General features: G+C 60.2%; 2 protein-coding genes across 6 annotated transcripts in view; both read left to right on the plus strand.

Annotated features, from left to right (window-relative positions):
- Window positions 1–18,449, plus strand: part of NHSL2 (NHS like 2) — a 42,521-nt gene extending 24,072 nt beyond the window's left edge. For 3 of the 4 annotated variants that reach the window (XM_069867791.1, XM_069867793.1, XM_069867792.1), the window contains exons 2-8: window positions 8,327–8,479; window positions 9,512–9,648; window positions 9,789–9,993; window positions 10,859–10,990; window positions 12,215–14,407; window positions 14,506–14,638; window positions 15,848–18,449. In XM_069867791.1, coding sequence (XP_069723892.1) covers window positions 8,327–8,479; window positions 9,512–9,648; window positions 9,789–9,993; window positions 10,859–10,990; window positions 12,215–14,407; window positions 14,506–14,638; window positions 15,848–16,163 — 3,269 coding nt within the window. In that variant the 3' untranslated portion in view covers window positions 16,164–18,449. Of the gene's footprint in view, window positions 1–2,206; window positions 2,911–8,326; window positions 8,480–9,511; window positions 9,649–9,788; window positions 9,994–10,858; window positions 10,991–12,214; window positions 14,408–14,505; window positions 14,639–15,847 lie in introns of those variants that run through there. The other variant, XM_069867794.1, reaches the window with a different exon arrangement.
- A 1,665-nt stretch (window positions 18,450–20,114) lies between these two features.
- PIN4 (peptidylprolyl cis/trans isomerase, NIMA-interacting 4) lies at window positions 20,115–22,357 on the plus strand. 2 transcript variants are annotated; one of them, XM_069867931.1, is made up of 4 exons: window positions 20,115–20,216; window positions 20,288–20,352; window positions 21,128–21,247; window positions 22,182–22,357. In XM_069867931.1, the coding sequence occupies exons 1-4, from the start codon at window positions 20,177–20,179 to the stop codon at window positions 22,338–22,340; spliced, it is 384 nt and encodes a 127-aa protein (XP_069724032.1). In that variant the 5' UTR covers window positions 20,115–20,176; the 3' UTR covers window positions 22,341–22,357. The 2 variants fall into 2 exon arrangements, with proteins under 2 accessions (XP_069724032.1, XP_069724033.1); XM_069867932.1 differs by having other exon boundaries at window positions 20,120–20,216; window positions 20,291–20,352.
- The last annotated feature ends 1,656 nt before the right edge of the window (window positions 22,358–24,013 follow it).

Genomic DNA, 24,013 nt, shown 5'->3' on the forward strand with positions numbered 1-24,013 from the left:
CTGTCCTGTGTCAGACAGGGGGATGTGGAGGCTCGTCTCCGGAGGCTGTGTGATAGCACAGGGGCAGTGCTGCCCGGCAGTGTAGATTTTCTCCCTCTTTTCCCACCCAGTGGTGTCCCGTTTTTAAATCCTTGCTGCTGCTCCCCAGCCCGTTGGGGTGTCCTGGCTCTCTGACAAAGCAGGAGAAGCGCAGAGAACCCCTGCCCACAAATCGCAACATCAACTCCTCAGGCTGAAGCTGAGCCCCTCTGGGATGAATCCTGCCCATCCCTGCGGTGCTGCACCCTCCTGACAGCACTTGCGTGCTGCTGGTGGCAGGAGTGGGGACTGTGGGGACCACAGGGACCGCCGGAGCGTGGGTCAGCCCATGTCACGGTCAGCTGATCTCCTTGCCGCTCTCACTGTCCTTGCTGCTCTCGCTGCTCTTTTTCCCCTCACCGTTGCTCCCACTACGGCTGATTTTCATGTCTCGGGGCCCCTTTGTCCTGGGGCCCTGGCCGCGTTCCCCTCAAGCGACTTCCTTGCATTGTCCCAGCCCCGTGGAGTGTAAAACCAGCCGGGCACAGGGGAAACGGTGCTTTCCTGGAAGCACCCCTGTACAGCGAGGGGCCGCAGCCAGTCCGGCACAGGCAGCCTGCACACCTAGGAGAGCTGCGAGCGCTGCGCTGAGCATCTCTGCTGCCCCAAGCATCCCTGTGCTGCCAAATCATCCTGGCCAGGCTGGGGCCATCACCGGGGAAGGGCTAGTGGGCAGCTGGCCTCGGCCACCCTGTGCCCGGGGCTGCACTTGGCTGTGGTGCGGAGCGATGCTGTGCCGGGGTGCTGGGGGTGGCCGGTTTCCATGAGGCTCTCAGAAGAGGCTCATGCCTTTTTTTTTGGCTGGGAAGCACGTGAAAGGGAAGGTTGAGATACGAGGAGGAAGCTGGGCTGCTAGAGAGCTACAGTGGGGCTACGGGAAAGGCTCTGAGGGGTCTGATCCTGCTGCCTGTGGCTGAGGGCTTGCTTGCAGGGACCTGGGTCCAGCCGGGCTTTGGGAAGACAAAAACAGGGTGATGAGAGCACCTATAGCCAAGCTCCAAGCAGCCCCCACCAGTCCTGAGGCTGCTGCTCCATCCTCAGAAGTGGGAGCTCCGGGCCACTTGGCATAGAGTGGTGTGAGTTTGTGCCGGCCGGCTGCAGTAGCGGGCCAAGTCCCACTGCGAGCGGAGCCACGGGCGATTCCTGTCCCTGAAGCCCAGGTGGATGCCTCATTGGGGCTCCTCCTGTGCTGGGCTTCCCAGCCAAATCCTCCCTGCAGTGCCCGTGCCTGCCCCTCCTGCCAGAACGCCCTGACAGGGTCAGGCTTTGCTGGAACCAAACATACCCAGTGCAGCTTCCCATCAGCCCCAGCCTGCTGCCTGGCACCTGCCAGGCTCAAGGGCAGTTGCCACACCAGCGATGCCGCAGCTCAGGGGGCTTTCAGGTCCCCTGTCACCCTGCTGCCACTGTGGCAGGGCTCTCTGTATGGGGTCACTGCTAACTCTCTCGGTGGGGAGCACGTGCGTCCCGTCTGCTCCAGCCCTACACGAGGTATGAGGTGAAGGTGATGTATCACTTGGGATGCAGCTGGAGAAAGACAGCTTTTATCTGTTATACCAGATCTCATCATAGTGCCAGGCAGACAGAACGCCCTAGCACACTGTTAACTCTGAACCCTACTGATGTAAAGTGATGTTATTGACTGCTTTGCTGCTGGTGCTCTTGATAGAAACCTCTCGTGTAACCCAGCCCCGTGAGCAGAGCAACCCTCGCAGCTGCCAAATCCATTGCACCTGACAGCGACTTCAGCAGTGCCCTTCTCTTCTCGCAGGACAAAATTCAGCTGATTGCATGTTTAGCAGGGACAGTGAGAAGAGCTGAGAGCAGATTTGATGTTGCAGAATGGTGTTATTGTTCAGTGCCCCACAGTCCTGCTGGGCACCTGTGCAGGAGCACGCAGGCGCAGGGCAGCATCAGGGTATGGTGTGTGTATATATATATATGTATATATATATCAGCAGCATGGGCACCCCCAAAGAACTTCCAGCCCCTCAACCACCAGCGGGTCAAATGTCTGTAAGGCTGCCCCTGCCTCACTGCGGGCTTGGAGATGTGCCCATAACATGGAACCATGTCCCCAGGGAGGGTCTGGATGTGGACCGGGCACACTTTGGCCATCCCAACGAGGGCTCATCTTGGGCACGCGCCAGCACTCGTGGCAGGGCATCAGGTCCGCATCCCAGCAGGACGGCGGGACCAGCAGTTTTGAGTTCAGCGGGGGGGAAGCTTGGGACAGGAGGTGCTCTCTGTGGCCACTGCCAGCTCCCACTGTTTGCTCTTTTCTCTTCCTCTCTGCTCATCACAGAGCAGCATGCGCTTTGGCTCCGTACCACAGGGAATGTCATCGAGCCGCACGCGCCGGGGCTGAGCAGTCGCGGTGCCGGCCGCGGGCCGGGCTGCTTGCTCGAAGCCGGCAGCATATGTTGCTGGGATTGTGGCGCATTGGCTTCTGCCGGAGGGCTTTGGGTTGCTGTCGAGATCAGTCTCAGCCTCCAAGTTGGCAGCTCTCATCCTCCGGTGTGCTGGGAACGGCGGCGGCTGCCTCGCCGTTGTGCCGATACCCGTTGCCATGGCTGCTTTGCTGATGGTGCATCGCCCGCTGCTGCCGTTACATCACTCCTGTGGTACCTCTGCATCGGCAGCGAGGGGCCGAGCGGCACCGTCTGCATTGCCGGCGCTTCCTGCTCGCTCGGAGCGAGCTTGAGAAGGAAAAGTTTGGTGACGAGCTCGAGCAAAGAGGCATCGTCTCACGGGAGCTTTGGCCTGATTTGAAACCACTCCTGATGGCTCTATCGAATATCTCCCTGTGGATTCGGGATGCCTGGGCAGTAGGTAAATAGGGAGACTGGTGTGGAATGGGGGGGACTTGGGGAGACGCTCATGGAGGGCACGGATGCTGCGCTCTGTGGCTGGAGGTCCTGCAGGGACACTGTTCTCTGAGGAGAGAGTGAAGCCCAGCTCCCCTTGGAGCAAACTCCCCTTGGCTTCAGCCACGCTGCAGTGTCCCAAGCCTGGATGATCGCTCGCTCTCAGCAAGACTCGGCAAGCTCTTAGAGAGGGAGCAGCACCCACTGTGGCTGCCGGAGCTGGCGCACATGCCTGCCTGGGATAGCCCCTGCTTCCAGCGCTAGGGCAAAGGGCAGAGCTTGCTGCTGCCAGCCTGCAGCCCCAACAGGGGACAGACCCTCCCCTGGGAGACACGGGCACAGGCGAGGAGCAGCCTCCGGCAGCCCTGACCTCCAGCCTTCTGTAGTTAACACCTCTGCCCATGCCTGCGCCTGTCTGCAAGCAGAGCCAGGGCTGCTCCTTCCCCGCTGTGCAAGCTGCAGGGCAGGAACAGTGGATTGATGCCAGCAGGGAGCTGTGTGTGGGAGACCACTCGCCAGCAGTGCCTCAGTTTCCCTGCAGCAGCCAGGCTGGCTAGGCTCAGGTCGAGAGTACTGAGGGGGTGTGGGATGGAGCTGGCCCTCCGACTCTGCTCTCCAGGATGCCCTTCACCTCCCACAGGCATTTGCCATGGGGCGGGGTGGGGGCCCTCAGAGGTATTTTGGATTTGGAGCCTGTCACCGATAAGCTTGGCAGGAGGGTCACTGTCAAGGGCAGCAGGCGCTGCTCCGGCTGCACTGTTCCTGCCTGTTGACGTGTCCTCCCGTCTGGTGCTTTGGCTCGGCTGGGGCATCCGGAGCCCCATGGACGCATAGAAGAGCTACAGCTTGTGTGGACAAGGGGCAGTTTAGCCTGGGGAAGAGGAGGCTGAGGGGAGACCTCATCGCTCTCTGCGACCTCATCCTCCCAGAAAAGAGGTTGTGGTGAGATGGGTGCTGGGCTCTTCTCCCAAGTAACAATGATAGGACGAGAGGAAATGGCCTCAAATTGCACCAGGGGAGGGTTAGATTGGATGGTAGAAAAGATTTCTTTACTGAAAGGTTGGTGAAGCATTGGAATCAGCTGCCCAGGGCACTAGTGGAGTCTCCATCCCTGGAGGGGTTCAAAAAAATGTAGAGGTGGCATTTGGGGACATGGTTTAGCAGGCATGGTGGGGTCAGGCTGATGGCTGGACTGGATGAGCTGAGAGGTCTTTTCCAACCTTAAGTATTCTGTGACATCCCAAACCTACTCTTGCACCATGCCTGCACCAGGCTGCTTCCAAACACAGCCCTCGGGAGCACAGGCAGCAGTGCTGCCTTATCCTTATCAGCCCGTGCCGCGGGCTGGGCTGCTGGCTCCTCACACCACATCGCAGAGCTGCTGCGTGATGCTGGGCTGTGAGCCACTGCCAGGGCTGTGCCCAGCAAACACCCTGAGTATCTGCTCCCAAGGAGCAAAAGCCAAAACATCAGGGTGTGACGCTCACTCTTGCACACAGGATTGTGCAAACATGGTGCAGTCCCTTGGGGATGGGTTTGGGGTGCCTGAGCCACCAGGGGGATGCTTGGATCATCTGGCCTTTCCCACCCCTTCCCCTTCTCAGCTGCTGCTTCTGCTGGGAAGATGAAACCAGCTCTGCCAGCACCTCGCCCGCGCCACTGCCTGCCTCAGCTCAGGATGGCACTGACGCATTCACAAATGAGAGTGTGTCTGCAGAGGGTGGAAAGGGCAGTGACCCCACGACCACCCCACACTTCCCCTTCTTCATTTCCCGAGCCAGGGATGGCCATGCTGCCCTCTCCCCCGCTGCCTGTGGCTCACATGAGCAGGGCAGGGCGCTGTGCCCCCCTCACTGGTTGCTCGGGTACGCTTCCGCTTCACCCAGGGCGGCCCCGGGTTTCGGCATTGCGGTTTGCACACGTGGTTGGAGCCCGCAGGGTGGGTGCCTGGGGTGTCCCAGTAGCGGGGCCGAGGCTGTGGAGGTAAGGTCGTGCTGTGCTGCCCCGGGGAGGGGGACTGGCACTGGGCAGCTCGTGGAGATGTGGGGTCAATGGGGAGACGCTGCTCTTCGAGGGGGGTGCACTTGGGGAAGAGCGGCTGGAAAGCTGCCTGGTGGAAAAGGACCTGGGGTGCTGCTCAACAGTGGCTGAACATGAGCCAGCAGTGGCCCAGGTGGCCAAGAAGGCCAATGGCATCTTGGCTTGGATCAGAAATGGCGTGGCCAGCAGGAGCAGGGAAGGGATTGTCCCTCTAGACTTGGCACTGATGAGGCTGCACCTCGAATCTGGGGTTCAGTTCTGGGTCCTTCAGTGCAGGAAAGACCTTGAGGGGCTGAAGTGCATTCAGAGAAGAGCAATGAAGCTGGGGAAGGGACGGGAGCCCAGCGGTTGTGGGAGCAGCTGAGGGCCCTGGGGCTGTTTAGCCTGGAGAATAGGAGGCTGAGGAGGGACCTCATTGCTCTCTGCAGCTCCTGGAAAGGAGGTTGTGGTGAGGTGGGTTCCGGGCTCTTCTCCCAAGTGACAAGCAATAGGATGAGAGGAAATGAGCTCAAGTTGTTCCAGCGGAGGTTTAGATTGGATATTAGGAAAAATTTCTTCACTGTCAAGTGTGGTGAAGCATTGGAAGAGGCTGCCCCAGGCAGTGGTGGAGTCTCCATCCCTGGAGGGCTTCAGAAACAATGTAGATGTGGCACTTGGGGACAGGGTATATCAGGCACAGTGGGGTCAGACTGATGATTGGACTGGATGAGCTGAGAGGTCTTTTCCAACCTTAAGCGTTCTCTGATTCTGTGTCCCTAAGCCTTGGCAGAGGTGACACCATGTAGCTGCTGCGGGGCCTGCAGGGGCAGGTGGGGGTGGCTCCCAGGGGATGTGTGGGATGAAGATGAGGAGCATCGGCACTCGCCAGGGCCAAAGGCTGGGTGTGTGTGAGTCAGGCAGGGGAGTGCAGCAAGTCGGGACATGGGAGTGCGCTCAGAAAGGGAGCAGCAGAGCCCCACCTTACCAAAGAGAGCTTGTTGCAGGGCTGAGGTCTACAGGGGTGAACATGTGGCCTCTGATCCCCCTGTCCCTCCCTTCCTGCAGCCCTGTAGGTCAGGACTGTGAGGAGATGCCCCAACTCTGCCCCGTTCCCAGCCACGCGCCTGGTTCTCATCTCCATGGAACAACTGGGTGCACCAGGCGAGCCAGAGGCCAAGCCCCCCAGCCCCTCTGGGCGTTGCCACCTGGGAGAGCAGAGGAGGAAAAGCCAAGTCCCTGGATATGTAAAGGGTGCTACGTTCACCCACAGCAGGGAAAACTTAATCACCAGTCGCACAGCGGTGCCCTCTGGCACAGGGCTGTGTGGCCAGTCGAAGCCTCAGTGTGGTTTACACACACCCGCCCGCCCCAACACCTCTCGGTTGATATGGAAACTAGTCAAATTATTTAAAGGAGGGGGAAAAAAAAGAAAAGGAAAAAAAGCCTGGTGTTAAGGCACGTCGTTATGGTAACACAAATTATAAAAGTAACTAGGCTAGGGACGTGGCACCTTGCTTTCGGGTGCTGGGCGTTGTGCAGGTTCTGCTGCTCCATCAGCTGGAGCAGAGGGGCTGGGGGGCAACAGGGGTGATGCTCGGGATGCGGTTCTGGGTGAGCCAGAGCACGGCTGACCCAAGCGTCCAGGACATGGCTTGTGCTGGGGAGCCCGACCCTATTTTTGGTCTGTTTGCCTTCCCGCAGGCGAGCGGGGTTGCTGTCACTGCCTCAGTTAGGGGCTGGCATGAAGCAGGGTGGCTGTGTTTCAGCAGCTCAGCTGGTGGCGTGCTCAGCGGGGACATCACATTGGCGGGCGGCCCAGGGGAAGTGTTTGTCATGCTGGTAATAGGAGTGCCACGAGTGATGGGTCTGGGTACAGGCACGCAGGCAGAGCATGCCCACACCCCTAGGGCCAGCAGAAAGTCCTCAGCCACCCACCCTTCCTTCTCTTCCCTGTGAAGCGTGAGCCAAACTTAGGTTGTGCATCCCCTCGGCCAACAAATGAAGCTGTCCCAGCTACCAGACAGGGCGAAGGGACATCAGACCCTGGTCCCTGGGGGCGACACCCAGCCCAGCGGCTGCCACCAGGCAGAGGACCCTGCACAGTGCCCGTGCTGACAGCAGACGTCCCTCTGCCCACACCAGGGACAGCTGGAGAAGGATGAAGTGGATGATTCCAGTGCTGAAAGGGGCTCCAGAAAAGCTGGGGAGGGGCTCTGGATCAGGGAGGGCAGGGACAGGATGATGGAAACAGTTTTCAGCTGCAAGAGAGGAGATTGAAATGTGATCTTGGGGAGAAATGTTTTGCTGTGAGGGTGGGGAGGCCCTGGCCCAGGTTGCCCAGAGCAGTGGTGGCTGCCCCATCCCTGGAGGGGTTCAAGGCCACGTTGGATGGGGCTTGGAGCCCCTGATCCAGTGGGAGGCGTCCCTGCCCATGGCAGGGGTGTTGGAACTGGATGGGCTTTAAGGTTCCTTCCAACCCAAACTGTTCTAGGGTTCTATGATGTGTCCTAAATCCCCAGGGATGAGACCCTGGTCACCCATGAGCCCCTGTTCAAAGCTCACAAACCCGCTCTCTGCCTTCACTGCCAGGGTCGGGGCTTGGATGCACCCAGCAGTGTGCTGGCAGCAGCACTCCCTTGGCCCCGGTGCAAAAACCACGCTGGGTAGGAACCCCACATCTGCTCCAGGCCAGCGCTGCTCTGGAGCAGAAGTGCCTGGGCTTCCCATGGCAAAGCCTGTTTGCTGGAGCACTGCTCATCTCCCAGCACAGCCAGCTCCAAATCCTTCTCCCGGGGGCTTTTCCCCGCAGTGTGAGGGGGTTCCAGAAGGTCTCAACAGGTGCCTGGCCCTTCCCCGCAGAAGTTTCTTTCCCAGGAGACCTTTCTGGGGCCTCTGCTGCTGGGGCAGGGTGTGTTAATCTCACTGAGTGGGCCAAAACCAGTGTGACGAAAGGCGTTGTGTCCTCTTTGCTCCCTCCTTTTTGGTTGCAACTTCTGCTCTTCTGCAGCTAGCAGATTGCTTCACTGGAGTGTGCAGTGTTTCCTGCGCCCAGGAGCAGCTGGGCAGTCACCCAGGACAACAGGGCTTGCTTCCTTCCCCACTTTCACCCTGCCCCCTCCCTGGCGTGTTCTGGCAGCCCACAGGGACCGTATCCAGCCCACAGAGCGGCAGCGGTGGCAGCGATGGGGTCTGGTCCCACCCAGCAGCAGCCTGCCTGGGTGGCTTTGCTGGAGCAGGACACAGCCACATCCCGGTCCCTGCATTCCTGGAGAGACCTAGGACAGGAGGAGCGTGCTTGGCTGGAGTGGTGTTGGCCAGCTGCCCACCAGCCTCCCTCTCACTCTGCTCCCTCCCGCTCGCAGCCACCTCTAACCTGGACAGCGAGAGCAAGAAAGCCGCCCATCCCAAGCTGTCATGGCAGCAGCCGGTGAACGTCTTCCTGGCTGCCGGGCGCCCGCCGGGCATGGAGCAGCTGCACCAGGAGGCTCAGCTCAACCTCCAGAGCTTGCTGCAAGGTAGTGGGGCAAGAGGGGCTGGGGGTGAGCTAGGGTGGTGGTCCTGGAAAGCTTGGGAGGGGCTCTTGATCAGGGAGTGCAAGGAGAGGATGACGGGGAATGGTTTTCAGCTGAAAGAGGGGAGATTGAGATGAGATCCTAGGCAGAAATGTTTTGCTGTGAGCGTGGGGAGGCCCTGACCCGGGTTGCCCAGAGCAGTGGTGGCTGCCCCATCCCTGGAGGGGTTCAAGGCCAGGTTGGATGGGGCTTTGATCACCCTGATCCAGTGGGAGGTGTCCGGGTTGGAAGAGGTCCCTTCCAACCCAAACCATTCCATGATGCTATGATGAGCCCTAACAGCAAGGTTGTCTCCCACGTGCACATGTCAGAGCTGCTTGTTAGACCTCACCAAGCTGTAGATTTGGGATGCACAGTCGGTCCCAGCCTCCCATAGCCCCTCTCTGATCTCTGCTCTCTGTGAGCAGCAAAGCATCAGGGACACTTGCCAGCCCCACCACAGCACAGTTTTGCCCACAATAGCCTTGAAGATCCTGCAACTGGATCAGTGTGGCTGTTGATTTTGTTTCCTTCCGATTTTTTACCCAAGCCATCACATAACCTCAGCAGCCCGGCCTTCCCCCAGCTTGTAATCTCATTAAGTCAGCCTGAGCAGACCTGGTTTCCGCCAGGCCATAACGACTGGCATTAATTAGCTTAACAATTACAGGATGGGGAGACACTGAGTTCTCTCCTGGCTGTCCCCAGTGAGGCTCTGCTTCCCGGCAGAACCCTCTGTGGCCCCAGGCAGCTCCTGGGAGGAGCGGGGTGCAGGCTGCCAGGGTCCCAGTGCTGCCTCAACTGCCCCCCACACCTGGAACTCCTCCGTGGGGTCTTCGTTCCCTTCCTCCTGAGCTGCCAGTGTTGAATAGGGATGGCAAACCAGCCCAGGGACAAGCCAGCCGAGGGACAGCCACACCTGCCTTCATGTTCCTCCTGCCCCAGGGGCAAAGCTTGCACCTCTGAGCAGGGTCCCAGGCACTGTTTCTCTTGCAGAAGAGTATGAGGAGCAGTACACCGAGAGCAGGGTCACCGGGCAGACCTTCCGCGCTGCCGGGCAGCTGCCCCCCGACAGCCCTCCTGAGCCATCACCGCGACCCCCACCTGCCAAGCGCCTCGAGTTCGTGCTGATGGTGAGTGCGGGCAGGGAGGCACAGCGCTAGCATCACTCAGAGGAGAGGGGTTGGTGTGGCGGTCAGGCGGCAGGGCTGGGCAAAGCCATTTGTGTCCCACCCTTGTCCCTTTGGTGGGTCACATCCCTTTCCCCTCGCAGCCCCCGAGCCGGCAAGCAGCCGAAGAGGAGACCACCAGCACAACCGCACTCGGCACTCAGCCACCCGCTGCCTCCCTGAGCCTCCCCACCAGCCCGGACAAGCAGCTGCCCTGGGCCAGAGCCTTCCCCCTGCCCACCGTGGAGGAGAAGCAGTGGCACCAGTCCTGCTCCATCCAAACCAACATTGTCCCCATCAACGTCTCGGGTAGGGCAGCACCCCTGGGCCGAGGCGGGGGGAGATGCGTGAGAGGGGGAGGACGCAGGGGCTGTGCAGCAGCGGGCAGGGTGGTGGGAGGGGGCTGAGGCTGCGAGCCTGTGTCCCTGCAGGCCAGGCGGGCGCAGGGGGCAGAGCAGGGAGCAGCAGGGCTGTGCTGCCATCTGTCATTCCCAGCCATCTCTCCTGCCATCCGCAACTTTGCGTGTTTGATCCACGCCACCATCCGGTCTCTTGTTTTTGCCGTGCTGCCCAGCCAGCCAGTCTTGTTGTCACCTTGGCTCTTACCATGCTCCGTGCAGCCAGCCTGTTTCATCTGTCTGTCCATCCGTCCATCCTTCCGTCCTCACGGGGCTGCAGCTCCTGGCAGTGTGGTCCTTGCAGGCACAGCGCCACACTCTGCCCCACAGCTCAGAGCCTGGTGCTGGTAGCTCAGCAAGGTGCCACCATCCAAAGACAAAAGCTCTTTCTGCCCTTTTCCTCCATGATGAAGAAACGTGCCAGGACCTCATTAGTCCCTCTTCCCGCATTGCTGCCCCCCATGTCCATGTGCCCAGTGTGGCTCAGCACCACTGGCCCCGTTAACCACAAAGCACAGCGTCGCAGGGTCCAGCTTCACCAGTGCAGAGTTGTGTCAGTCTCTGCAGCTTTCTATGCATCCCACCTCCATCTGCACCATCTCCAGGCATCCCACCAGCCAGCAGTGCCTCCATCTCCCATGCGGTTTCAGCAGCATGGCTCACCACCCTCCTGTCAACCCATGCTCCTGCCTACAGTCACCATCCCAGGCCAGGGGACACCCAGCGATGGAGGGAGCCAAACCCCTGCCCCTACAGCATGTTTGTTTTGGCTACAGGGCAGCACTTTGCTAGGCACGCGAGTGCTCGTCACTCCCTGTTTAACACAGAGACCGCGATGAACCCCAAGTCCACCCTGCGGCGTAGACGGACCATTATCGGATTCCCTAACCTGTCCCTGCGAGACCAAGGTGACGGCAAGAACCGCGCAGCCACTTTCATGCCCCAGCAGCACCTGGGCAGGGCTGGCACCTACGGGACATGCCCAGGCAGTGGGCAGAGCCACCCTGGGGGCTGGCAGGCAGCCTGGGCACAAGACGGGCTCCCTGGGGACACGCTGGCCTTGGAGAGACAAAGGCTGCCGCACTGGATCGGCTCCCTCTTGAGGCACTTGGTGGTGCCAGCCTGGCCCTGGGGCTGGCATGGTATCGGAGACAGCCCCTTCACCCCAAGTCAGGGTCCTGCACACTTGAAGTGCAGGAATGCCACCAAAATGTCCTGCCCTGTGCCCAGACCTTGCACTCAGGGTGCTGGGGCTGCAGGGCACACACCCTGCCCAGGTCTTCGCTGAGGCTGGTGAGCCGGCCCATGCTGGTGTGCCGAGGGCGCTCATGCAGCTGAGGGTGCCTGCAGCACTCCAAGCGCGGCCACGGACCAGTGTTGGTCCCCATGGAGACAGCAGCCATCCCAGCTCGGGGCCTGGGTCATGCCATCCCCAGTGGAAATTGTAGGGAAACCAGAGAGGGTCACTTCTCAGAGGCAGGTAGGGGCAGGAGGAGGAGAAGCCATGGCAGCACTGAAGCAGAGGGAATTGTCTCTGGGTAGGAGGAAGGTTTTTCCCCTCTAGCAGCGGCCAAACCTCCAAAAGGTTGTCACAGCTGCTCCCTTGGAGACGGTCAGACCTCATCCCACTGCAGCCTTGAGCATCTTGGTCTGCTGGATGTGCTTGGAGTAGGATCCCCAGGTCCTTCCCCATCCAAGCTGCTCTGAGATGAGGCAGCACTGGGAGCCATTGCATCCCTCCCCGAGCTGGGCAGCAATGCCGTGCTCTGCTCTTTCTGATCCCCATGTGTCCCTGTGGGGCACTTTGGTTGCTGTAGGGCCAGTGTCCCCATCAATGGAGTCTCCTGCCATGGCTGCTGAGTTGTCCATGGCACATCCCAGACTCCAGGGGGAACAGGCTGGGGGCTGTCCCCTGTTGGGTTGTGGCTGTGCCAATGCAGAGGGTGGGTGAGCAGCTGTGAGAAGGTGTCGCCCCATCCCCTCCAGTCCACCCGGGCAGAGATGCAGCCCCAGAGACTGGCCGTGGGGTGGGCCAGTCCTGGCCCCCTGGCACACGGGGCAGGACGATGCCACCGACTTGCTGGCAGAGAGAGAAGTGGGATGATGCTCACCAGGGCCGTCTCTCCTCGCAGGCGGTGCTAACGGCCCAACGTTGACTACACGTGTGCCCATCACAGAGTCCCTCTCCTGCAGCTTCGTGCCCGAGGCCTCAAGCCTGGGGAAGGCGCCCCAGGAGATCAGCCCCCGCCAGCCCCTCTCTGCCCCGCTGAGAAAGACCTTCAGTGACCTCGGGGCCCGCTGCTGCCAGCCGCCCCCAGCCATGGACCACGTGGCCACCCCCTGCGCTGGCACCTGTAATGGACCACAGGGCACCCCTTTCCCCCCACCCTGGAGCACCCTGGGCTATGTGAGCCCCCCTAGCCCCACCACTGGCCAGGGCAAGGGGCCTGCCTGTGCCTCCCCAGCCGGCTCCAGCCCATCACCCAGCCCGGGCTCCCCTGCTGCCGCCTCCTTCTTCATTGCCATGGAGGAGCGTGTGGGCAGCAATGGGCCCAGCTCCTTCTCTGGCATGGTGCCTGAGTCCCCCTCCGCCTCCAGGAGTGGCCAGAGGTGTGATGGCCAAGAAGCCATGGTGAACTTCTTGCCGGGAAGCCAAGATGAAGCAGCGGTGGAGCCAGTGCGACTGGAGGTGGAGCGGCCAGGGTGCCGGTTTCGTGAGCGGTCGCTGTCGGTGCCCACCGACTCCGGCTCCCTCTGCTCCGTGGACATGTCGTGTGCTGACACCCGGCGAGGCAGCGCCAACTACGCCCTGGGCTACCCCAGCGCCAGCTCTGAGGGCAGCACCAGCACCGACAACATCTCCCTGGGGCTGGAGCAGGAGGGCCAGCGGCGACGGCGTTCCAAGAGCATCTCCCTCAAGAAGGCAAAGAAGAAGCCCTCACCACCCACGCGCAGCGTCTCTCTCATTAAAGAGGGGCAGGATGATGCCGTGGGGACTGGCTTGGTGCTGCCCAAGGAGCAGCGACCAAAGAGCCTGTGCATCGCACCAGAGCCCCAGGGCCACCGGCTGGTGCACGCTGACCCCCAGGGAAATGTGGCGAGGAAGCCCGATGGCACTGCTTCCTCCCACCAGTGGCATCTTGCGGACTGGAAGGCTGGTGATCCCTACCGGTCCCTCTCCAGCTCAAGCACAGCCACGGGGACCACGGCCATCGAGTGTGCCAAGGCACAGGGCAGCTCCGAGTCCCTCACATCCCCTTCAGTCTCCAGGGCCACGACACCCTCCCAGCTCTCCACTGAGGCAGACCTCAAGACCTGCTCCCCAAGCAGGCCCACAGGGCTGATGTCCCCATCCAGCGGGTACTCCAGCCAGTCAGAGACCCCGACCCCCACCATCCCCACCTCCGCCATCCTCGGGCACTCCCCACACCAAGTGCGGGTGAGGCCACTTGTTCCCGAGAGGAAGTCCTCGCTGCCCCCCACGTCACCCATGGAGAGGAGCCCCAAGTCCAGGCTGTCCTTTGACCTGCCGCTCACGCCACCTGCCCACCTCGACCTCTCAGGGCTGAAAATCTCCCTGAAGGGGAAGACAAAGGTCAGCCGACACCACTCGGACTCCACCTTCGGCACCAAGCTGGCCCAGAAGACCAGCCCCATCACGCCCATCATGCCAGTGGTCACACAGTCCGACCTGCGCTCCGTCCGCCTCCGCTCCATCAGCCGCTCGGAGCCAGAGGACAACGCTGATGGCTCGGAGCGTGCTGAGGAGCTGGCACGTGGTCCCTGCCCAGGGCTGGAGAGGAAAGTGAAGCCTCCTGTGGCAGAGAAGCCACCACTGGCCAAGCGGCCCCCGAGCATCCTGCCCAAGCCCCCAGCACTACGAGAGGAGGGTCCTCTATCCCCCACGTCCCCACTGGGCACCAAGGAGAAGGGGCTGCCACAGGACGGCTTCGTGGTGCTGCGGAAAGGGGAGCTGCGGAAGGGTCCTGGGGAGCCCCCCTTGTCCCTGACGCCAGCAGGACCCCAACGACTCTCACAGGGCAGTCTGGAGGACGAGCCACGGCTGCAGCGGAGTGGTGCTGGTGAGGGGGAGCGGAAGAAGGCCAAGGTGCCACCACCAGTGCCCAAAAAACCTAGTGTGCTCTACCTGCCGCTCGCCCCAGCCCCAGCACAGCTGGGAATCAGCATGGGGGACCAAGTGCCCACCCCCAGCCCCATCATCACGCTGGACGTTGACCCCACATGCTGCAACCCTGATGCTGAGGACGTGCCGTCCCTGGAGGCCCTGGGCACAACACAAGCTGGTGACCCTGCCTCAGAACAAGGTGAGGGTCTCCCTACTCCTGGGGTTTGACCCCAGAAACAGCGGGGGTCACGTGCCCACACAGGAGGTTCATGGCTGCCTTGTCCTCCCTGCTTGCAGGCAGCTCAGCTGATGCCAGCACAGAGGAGAAGAGCTTCGCTAGCCACAAGACAGCTGACTCCATCGCAGAGGAGGACGACGATGTGTTTGTGACATCCCGCACCACAGAGGATCTCTTCACCGTGATCCACAGGTAGGGCTGCCATGTGGCACTGGGTGAGCAACAGCCCCCACACCTCCTGTGTCCTGCAGCACTCACAGGGCTGGGCACTGTGTCCCCCCTGCCACAACACCTAAAATTCAGAGAATCATTCAGGTTGGAAAAGACCTCTAAGATCATCCAGTCCAACTGTCAGCCCAACCCCACTGTGCCTGCTAAACCATGTCCCCAAAAGCCACAGCCACACGGTATTTCAACCCCTCCAGGGATGGAGACTCCCCCACCACCCTGGGCAGCATCTGACAGGGCTTCACCACTCTTTCGGCAAAGAAATTTTTCCTAATATCCAATCTAAACCTCCCATGGCACAACTTGAGGCCATTTCCTCTTGTCCTATCCCGTGTTACTTGGGAGAAGAGACCAACAACCACCTCGCTCCAGCCTCCTTTCTGGGAGCTGCAGAGAGCAAGGAGGTCTCCCTTCAGCCTCCTCCAGGTTCCTCAGTCACTCCCAGAACCGCTGGACTCCAGCCCCTTCCCAGCTCCGTTCCCTTTTCCAGACATGCTCCAGCCCCTCAAGGTCTTTCCTGCACTGAAGGACCCAGAACTGAACCCCAGATTCGAGGTGCAGCCTCACCAGGGCCGAATCCAGGGGGACAGCCCCTCCCCTGCTCCTGCGGGCCACCCCATGGCTGATCCAAGCCAGGTGCTGTTGGCCTCCTTGGCCATCTGGGCCACTGCTGGCTCGTGTTCAGCTGCTGTCGACCAGCACTCCCAGGTCCTTCTCTGCCAGGCAGTTTCCCAGCTGTTCTTCCCCAAGCCTGGAGCTGCACAGGGTTGTTGTGCAGAACCCAGCCCTTGGCCTTGTTGAATCTTATACAGTTGGACTTGGCCCAGATTTTCCATGCTGAAACTGATGCTCATACTGGAGACAACCTGTTGCTGCCTTAAGCACTTCGGAGCTCAGCACCCTGAGACTGCAGCCAGGGACAGTCACCAGCTCTCAGTTGGGTTCTGCTGCTCTATCACCCTTGGGCCATGTTATACCTAGCTGCCAAGGGGAGAGTTTGCCAGTAGCTAAGTGCATTGCTTGCCACGCACAGGTTGTCTTCTTGCCCCAGCAGAGCAGGCACAGGCACAGCTGGGCAGGTATTGTGCCCCTTGCTCTAGGACCTCACCCCATCCAGAGTGGTGGCAGCTCCCACCAGGGGCTGTTCATACCACGTGTCTCTTTGGTGTCTAGGTCAAAGAGGAAGGTCTTGGGGCGCAAAGAGCCTGGTGACACCTTTAGCAGCCGGCCCAACTCCCACTCACCTGTAAAGACTTCAGGCTCCCCTACCAGCGAGTCCCCAGCAGCAGCAGCAGGCAGCACTGGGAAGTCCTCCAGCAGGAATGAAGACTTTAAAGCTCTGCTCCAGAAGAAGAGCAGCAAAACCAGCCTCGGTACCCGGCCATCTGCTGCCGAACTGCTCAAGACCACAAACCCGCTGGCTCGGAGGGTCATAACAGAGTTTGCTCCTGAGCTTGATAGTGTAAACAGCCCCAAAAGCCAGCCCTAACCTTGCATTGTCCCTTCTGGCCATGAAGGGCTGGAGATGGCTGCAGAGGGAGCATTGCTGTGGAAGAGGTGTCCTGCCTGCCCGGGTGAGTCTGTGTGTCCTGCCTGGGGTTTTCTTCTGCTTTTGTTTCTTCCTTGGAGAGCTGACAGCGGAAAACCAGCGTTTGGAGCCCAAGCCTCTCGTGGAGCTGGGCCCTTTCCAGGATGGAAGAGGTGGCACCACGGCTGGGACCGTCCCAAGCTGAGCTGGCTCCCTGGACCAAAGGCATCTGCTTGGGAAGCAGAGCGGGACTGCAGCCCCCAGCATCGCTCAGTGCCTGCAGTGAAGCTAGCTTGAAACTGTGTGGTCATTTCGGCATGTGGTACTTTAAATGGCTTTTCTAATGCACTGTGGTGATGATGTTTTATTCTCTTTCATTTTGGCATTGTACCTTGAGTTTCCCAGGCCAAGATCCCGGGTTTGAGTTCGATTGGATACACGGAGATGTACTTTGGGAAGATGTAAGGGGGCCAGCAGGAATTGAGGTTGCTTTTGAAGACCCACAAGCAGTTCCCCCTCATCATCCCGAGCATCCTCCCTGCCACCCAGAGAACAGGCACCCCGGTGTCCGCAGCCAGCGTGACAGTCTCAAGCCAAACCCCAGCCCCTTGAAAGCCCCCAAAATGCTGCATTTTAGAGCTCCTCAGCTCTCAGTCCAAAAGCAAACCCCAGGGTTCGCCTCGGCTGCTCTGCACATGGAGGTCTGCCAGCCTCCCCGCTCCCTGCCAGCCTCCTGGACTGCGGCTGCCGTGGGGGACAAGTGGCCCTGCTGCTGTGGGAAGGAAAGGCGGCAGCAGGCCCACACTTCCCATGAAGCCCTTCTCCAGCTCTGCCTCCTGCATCGCACCGGAGCACCCTGCGACAGCATCTCCTGCAGACATCAGCCTTGCAGCCGCTGGAGGTCCTAGGCTGCTGCCGAGCTGTTGGCCAAACCCAGCCAGATGCCACCTCCCCGGTGACTCCTGGGACGCCTCCTCCGCCCACGCCCGTTGCCGGCAGGACGAGCGCCAGTGCCACCGGCAAAGCAGGGGTTGAATCCCAGCACTGGCCAGCGAGTGCTGTTGGCAGTGCCACCGCCCCCCTGGCACACGCAGGCTCCCCATGCCAGCCAGACGGCGCTCGAGTGTGCCGAGGGCCAGGATGCGCTGCTGAGGCACGCGGTGGACCCCAAACCGTGTGTGCCTGCCCATGCGGCCACGAGGGTGTGGGTGCTGCCAGGAGGTGGCACAGGGGGATGCGGTGCTGGCACGGCCACGTTGCCCAGCCCTGATGTAGCAGGGGTTGCCCATCCCCAGCTGCGGTGCCAGCCCTTGCCTGGGGCACAATAGAAGGCACAGGATGGGATTTGTCCCCCTCTTCCCCAGCTGCTTCTTCCTGGCTTGGTTCCAGCATGGGAGCCCCAGCTGTCAGTGACAGAGGCCATGGTGAGGGGCAGCAGGGCAGGGACAACTGCCCAAGTGGGACAGAGCTCGGGAAGAGGACAGGTCTGAGAGGCAACGGCAGCCCCAGCTCTGAGCAAAGCTGTGGCTGATGAAGAAACAGGGTGTTTAGGAAAATTTCTGCCTCAAGTAATTAAAGGCAGCCTGCAGGGAGGGGCTCTTGATCAGGGAGTGCAGGGATAGGATGAGGGGGACGGTTTTCAGCTGCAAGAGGGTAGGTTGAGATGAGATCTTAGGGAGAAATGTTTTGCTGTGAGGGTGGGGAGGCCCTGGCCCAAGTTGCCCAGAGCAGTGGTGGCTGCCCCATCCCTGGAGGGGTTCAAGGGCAGGTTGGATGGGGCTTGGAGCCCCTGATGCCATGGGAGGTGTCCCTGCCCATGGCAGGGGGTTGGAAGTGAATGGACTTTAAGGTCCCTTCCAACCCAAACCATTCCATAATTTCTTGATATGTTTTGCAAGCTCCAGCGTGCCCCAGCCCTCCTGCACATGGGCGAGAGCGATGCGGGGGTCTGGGTAGGGCACCCCAGGAGCTACAGCTGCCCCTCTGAGGGGCCAGGGCTGGGCTGGGGGTGTCTCTGCCCACTGCACAGCCCCCCACCAACACCCCCCCATCCACCCACACAGCTGTGCTGGATTGGACCCTAAAAGATGCTCTGCTCTCCTTATGGTTGGTTCCCCCTCCCTCCCATTTACTTGCACATTGCTCCCTTCCCTCTCCGGGGTTGCATATTTAAGCCTGTAATTAAGATCCAGGCTGAGAAACTCAGGAAAACAAAACAAAGCTCTAAATAAATGTCCATGCTCCGTCTCCATTGCCTGACACCCAGCCGGGCTCCACAGGGATGGAGCCCTGGGGGCATGAGGGGAAGGCTCGGGAGACTGGGACATTTTTTGCACATGACAGCTCAGGAAAGCGGTGGTAGCCAGTGGCCGGCAAAGCAGGTTTGGGGACAAGAGCAGGGTGGAGGGACACCCCTGCAAAAACCTAGCACTGCTGGCAGCATAAGTGGTTGTTGCTGCCAGGGAAGGGTGCTGTGTGGGTGCCAGGGACCGTCCTGGGTGCTGGGGAACAGCCCTGGGGGGTTTGTGGGTGCCAGGAACAGCCCTGGGTGCTGTTTGGGTGCTGGGGAACAGCCCTAGGTACTTTGTGGGTGACAGGGATGACCCTGGATGACAGGGACAGCCCTGGGTGACAAGGACAGCCCTGGGTGCTGTGTGGGTGCCACGGACAACCCTGGGCATCAGGGCAGCCCTGGGAGCTGTGTGGGTGCTGGGGACAGCCCTAGGTGCCAGGGACAGCCCTGGGAGCAGTGTAGATGATGGGGACAGCCCTGGGTGCTGTGTGGGTGACAGGGACAACCCTGGATGACAGGGACAGCCCTGGGTGCTGTGTGGGTGCCAGGGACAGCCGTGGGTGGCAGAGGCAGCCCTGGGGGGAGCTGAGGATGCTGGGGTGCTAGGGACAGACTCGGGGTGATGGGTGCCTGGGACAGCCCTGTGTGGGTGACGGGGACCGACCGGCCGGGAGTCCTGGGGGCGGGCAGGATGGGTGGTGGGGACAGCCCTGGGTGCCAGGGACAGTGCAGGGTGGGTGCGGGGGATGGGGTGGGGTGCTGGGGATGGATTTGGGGGGATCCTGGGGCAGGATGGGGGGTGCCCGGCACAGCTGCGAGAGGGTGATGGGGCTCCCGCGGGGCTGTTCATCCCAGCTCGGGGCGGTCCATCCCCTCGGTCCATCCCTGCTCGACGCTGTCCACATCCCCGGACCATCCCTCGGGTCCATCCCTGCTCGGGGCGGGCACAACAACCCTGTGCAGCTCCAGACTAGAAGTCTGGCTGGAAAGAAGGCCAATGGCATCTTGGCTTGGATCAGACACGGCGTGGCCAGCAGGTCCAGGGAGGTTCTTCTCCCTCTGTACTCGGCACTGGTGAGACCGCTCCTCGAATCCTGTGTTCAGTTCTGGGCCCCTCACCACAAGAAGGATGTTGAGGCTCTGGAGCGAGTCCAGAGAAGAGCAACGAAGCTGGTGAGGGGGCTGGAGAACAAGAGGAGCGGCTGAGAGAGCTGGGGGTGTTTAGCCTGGAGAAGAGGAGGCTGAGGGGAGACCTCATTGCTCTCTCCAACTCCCTGAAAGGAGGTTGTGGAGAGGAGGGAGCTGGGCTCTTCTCCCAAGGGGCAGGGGACAGGACGAGAGGGAATGGCCTCAAGCTCCGCCAGGGGAGGTTCAGGCTGGACATCAGGAATAAAATGTTTACGGAAAGGGTCATTGGGCACTGGCAGAGGCTGCCCAGGGAGGGGGTTGAGTCACCTTCCCTGGAGGGGTTTAAGGGACGGGTGGACGAGGTGCTGAGGGACATGGTTTAGGGATTGATGGGGTGGTTGGATTCCACGATCCAGTGCGTCCTTCCCAGCCTAGTGATTCTGTGACTCCGTCCGCGGTCCATCCCAGCTCGGGGCGGTCCATATCCCCGGTCCCTCCCCCCGGTCCATCCCGGCGCGGGGCGGTCCCTCCCGCGGCCTCGGGGCGGCACAAGATGGCTCCCAAAGGGAAAGGCTCCGGCAAGGCGGGCAAGGGTGAGCGGGGCGGGGAGCGGAGCGGGCGGGGGGCGGCGGGGTCCGGGCTGCGCTCAGCGCTGCGTTCGCAGGAGGCGGCGGCGGCGGCGGCGAGAGCGGAGCTGCGGGGACCAAGGGCGGCGGCAGCTCCGTGAAGGTGAGGAGGGGACGACATTGAGGACCCCTCCGGGGGGAATGGAGGGTCCCCAGGGGGGTCGAGGAGGGAACCTTCGAGGGGCGATGGGGACCCCAAGGGAGGGACAGCAGGGACGCTGGCTGGGACCCGTCGGGGGTGGCAGGGACCCTCGGGGGTGAGACCCCAGGGAGGGACCCCAAGAGGGATGGCAGGTGGTGGGTGGGACCCCTCGGGGTTCAAAAGGGACCTTGAGGGGCGTAGGGTGGGGTATGATGGGGGGACCTCTCGGGAAGTGGCAGGGACCCTTGAGGGCGTCAGGGGACATGGAGGGACCCCAAAGGGGACCCTTCAGTGGGTATTGAGGACCTTGGAGGTTCGCCAGGGGGCATGGAGGGACCTAGGGGGAGGGGGACCCCATGGAAGTGGTGGGGGAGCTGGGTGCTGTCCCTTGAGGGACAGCAAGAAGCGTGGAGGGACACCTCGATGGTTGGGGAGGGCCCCTCGTGAGGCAGCAAGGACCCACAAGGGAGACCCAGGTGGAACCCTTCGGGGGGCTGTGGGGAGCCAGGCAGGGACTCTCAGGGTCAATGAGGACCCTTGGGGGAAGCGGAGGACCAGGCAGGACCCCTCAAGGGACAGCAGGACCACTCAGGGGGCAGTGGGGATCCAGGCAGGACCCCTCGTGGGCAGCGAGACCTCGCAGGGGGCTCTTGGGGGCGCGGGGGTCTCTCCCTGCACAGCCAGGCAGCGGGCATCCATCCTTCCCACCGGCACAGCCCCACTTGGCTCCCCCCAGGTCCGACACATCCTGTGTGAGAAGCACAGCAAGGCCATGGAGGCCCTGGAGAAGCTGAAGTCTGGGCTGCGTTTCAGCGAAGTGGCCTCACAGTACAGTGAGGACAAGGCCAGGCACGGGGTAGGTGTTGCGCCATCACCACATCCCTGGAGGAGGCTGCTGTTGGGCAGTCCTTCCCAGGTGCCTTTATCGAATGGTTTGGGTTGGAAGGAACCTTAAAGCCCATCCAGTTCCAACTCCCCTGCCATGGGCAGGGACACCTCCCACTGGCTCGGGTTGCTCCAGAGCTCCATCTAACCTGGCCTTGAACACCTCCAGGGATGGGGCAGCCACCACTTCTTCCCTGGGCAACGTTTCACTAGCTTCAAGCAGAGCACCCCAGTGTTCCCTTTGGGGGGGGCAGACACTGGTCAGGGCAGCTTTAACCACCAGGCAGGTGCAGTGGCCCACCTGTAAACACTTCCATGCAGCAGAGCTGGGGCAGCCAAGCCCCCACAGCATCACCAGGGCAGAGCCCAAGCTTGCTGTAGCTTTAGTCAGCCAGCACGTGGTGAGGTAGCACTGTGAGGAGCACATCCCTGTGCTCTCTTCCCTCACAGCAGTGCGCGCTGCCAAGACAGCTGCTGCCAGGACAGGTTTTGTCATAGAGTCAAAATGCTTTGGGTTGGAAGGAACCTTTAAGATCAGTACCACCCCCTGCCATGGGCAGGGACACCTCCCACTGGATCAGGGGTCTCCAAGCCCCATCCAACCTGGCCTTCAACCGCCAGGGATGGGGCAGCCACCACTGCTCTGGGCAACCTGGGCCAGGGCCTCCCCACCCTCACAGCAGAACATTTTTCCCTAAGATCTCATCTCAATCTCCTTTCAGCTGAAAACTGTTCCCCCTGTCCTGTCCCTGTACTCCCTGACCAAGAGCCCCTCCCCAGCTTTCCTGAAAGCCTCTTTCAGTGCTGGAAGGCTGCTCTGAGGCCACACTACCCAACCCCTCTGCTGCTGAAGCTGTGTTGCAGTGAACGTCTCAAAGCCTAACCCTAATGATTCCTTCATCCAGGGGGACTTGGGTTGGATGACCAGAGGCTCCATGGTGGGACCTTTCCAGGAAGCAGCATTTGCCTTGCCCGTGAGCAGCATGGACAAGCCAGTGTACACAGACCCTCCTGTCAAAACAAAGTTCGGGTACCACATTATCATGGTGGAAGGCAGAAAATAAAATATGAATGACCAATACCTTGTTGACTGCTTGAATACTGACAGCTTCCCCGACACCTCAACCTTGGAGCAAGTCAGTCATAACCAGCAGCATGGTTGGAAGCAGATGGCTGTCCCTGCTGTCATGACAGGATGCACAGATTACAGCTGGCAGAGAACAGGGCCCTGCATAGAGAGGTAAAGTGGTCCTGGAAAAGGTGAAATAAGAGCTTTTTCACACCTGTTGAAATCTCCTTTGGCCTCTTCCCCTTTCCCAGTGTGGAGACAATCTCTCCTACTCAATGAGGTGCTCAGGCTTTTATCTGCAACTGAAAACGATCCTGGAAAGGGAAGAGAGGTTCCCTAGCACCTTGATCTTCATCCCCATCATTGCTAAGGTTGGCTCAGACAGCTCCTACACTACAGTTCCTGCTCCAGAGAGCTCAGACTTGTGCTGGGAGAACAGTCGCTGTAGTACAGGGTAGGTAACACTTAGCTAGAGCACAGACCCAGGCCAGGGCTGGAGGCACCCTGGCTCAGCAGCAGGAGAGCAGTGCTGAACTGAGAGTGACCCAAACCTAAAACTTGTCCACGCAAAACTGTTTAACTTGGGCTTGAATTAGAGAAAAGCCACTAAAAATTTGCTGGTTGCTTCCTGCATTCCCCTGCAGCTTGGTGTGCAGTGCATATCTCAAGCCAAGCAGGCTGCGCCTCATCCGACTGGTAAAACTACCTGAATGGCAGCACAATTTGTGGGAATAAGACAGCCTGAGACACCTTCCACCTCTTGGATCTCGGGCAATAAGTATCCCCGTGCAGTGATCCCCCTCCTGCTGAAGGACAGCACTCAAACCACGCACATCCCTAGCAACAGACACCCCCGTTGTTTGCAGGCAAGCATTGTGCAGTGTCAGAGGGCTCAGAGATGGGGAAAAATGATCAAAGAGAACAAAACGCCTTTCCCAAGACAAGGAAGAGGCAAGACCTAAAACAAGGCAAGTCTTTCTCCTTTCTCCCTTTATAGGGTGTTGGGTTTGGTTTTTTTAAGAGAATGGGAAGCTCAGAGGCCAATGAGTGATTGCCAAGCTCCAATTCATTAATGTTTTGTTAAGAATAGGTTTTTCTACAGCACGAGAGCAGATGTGGCTTCATTTAAGGAACACTCTATTAATAAAGTACTTGTTTCCAGGCTGTCAGAGCTTTGTTCTACCTATTAGTGGAAGCACACTGGCATGTCTTGTGTACCAACAGGATCATTGTGTTTGTTAGGTCTCCTAGTACAAAGGATTTAAATCCAGACCTTTGTTTCTTTTCCAAAAGCTGCAAAACTCAACAAGGTGTGAAAGCATCCCTTGCCATCATACAGAAGGCAAACTTGCTAGGCGCTAAACGTGCACAAGGAAGCACCAAAATACATTGCTGTGTTGTCACAGGCAAAGACCGTACAGATGATGGTCATAGTGATGAGCATAGCCTGGCCAAACTGATCTCGGTGTGGAGGCAGAAGGGCACATCAGATCAGCTCAGCACTGCTAAAAGCCGCAATAAAGTTTCTCTGATTTTAAGCCTGCATGGTTCTGAACTACAAACCTGCTTCATGGTGCCTACAGTACCCACAAGAAATATTTAATTACCACAGCTAAACTGTGGAAAGAGGGTTAGAGGCCTTCCTTACCAGAACAAAAGCAGCTCAGA

This window comes from Phaenicophaeus curvirostris, chromosome 13, assembly GCF_032191515.1.
Source record: "Phaenicophaeus curvirostris isolate KB17595 chromosome 13, BPBGC_Pcur_1.0, whole genome shotgun sequence".
NCBI lineage: Eukaryota > Metazoa > Chordata > Aves > Cuculiformes > Cuculidae > Phaenicophaeus > Phaenicophaeus curvirostris.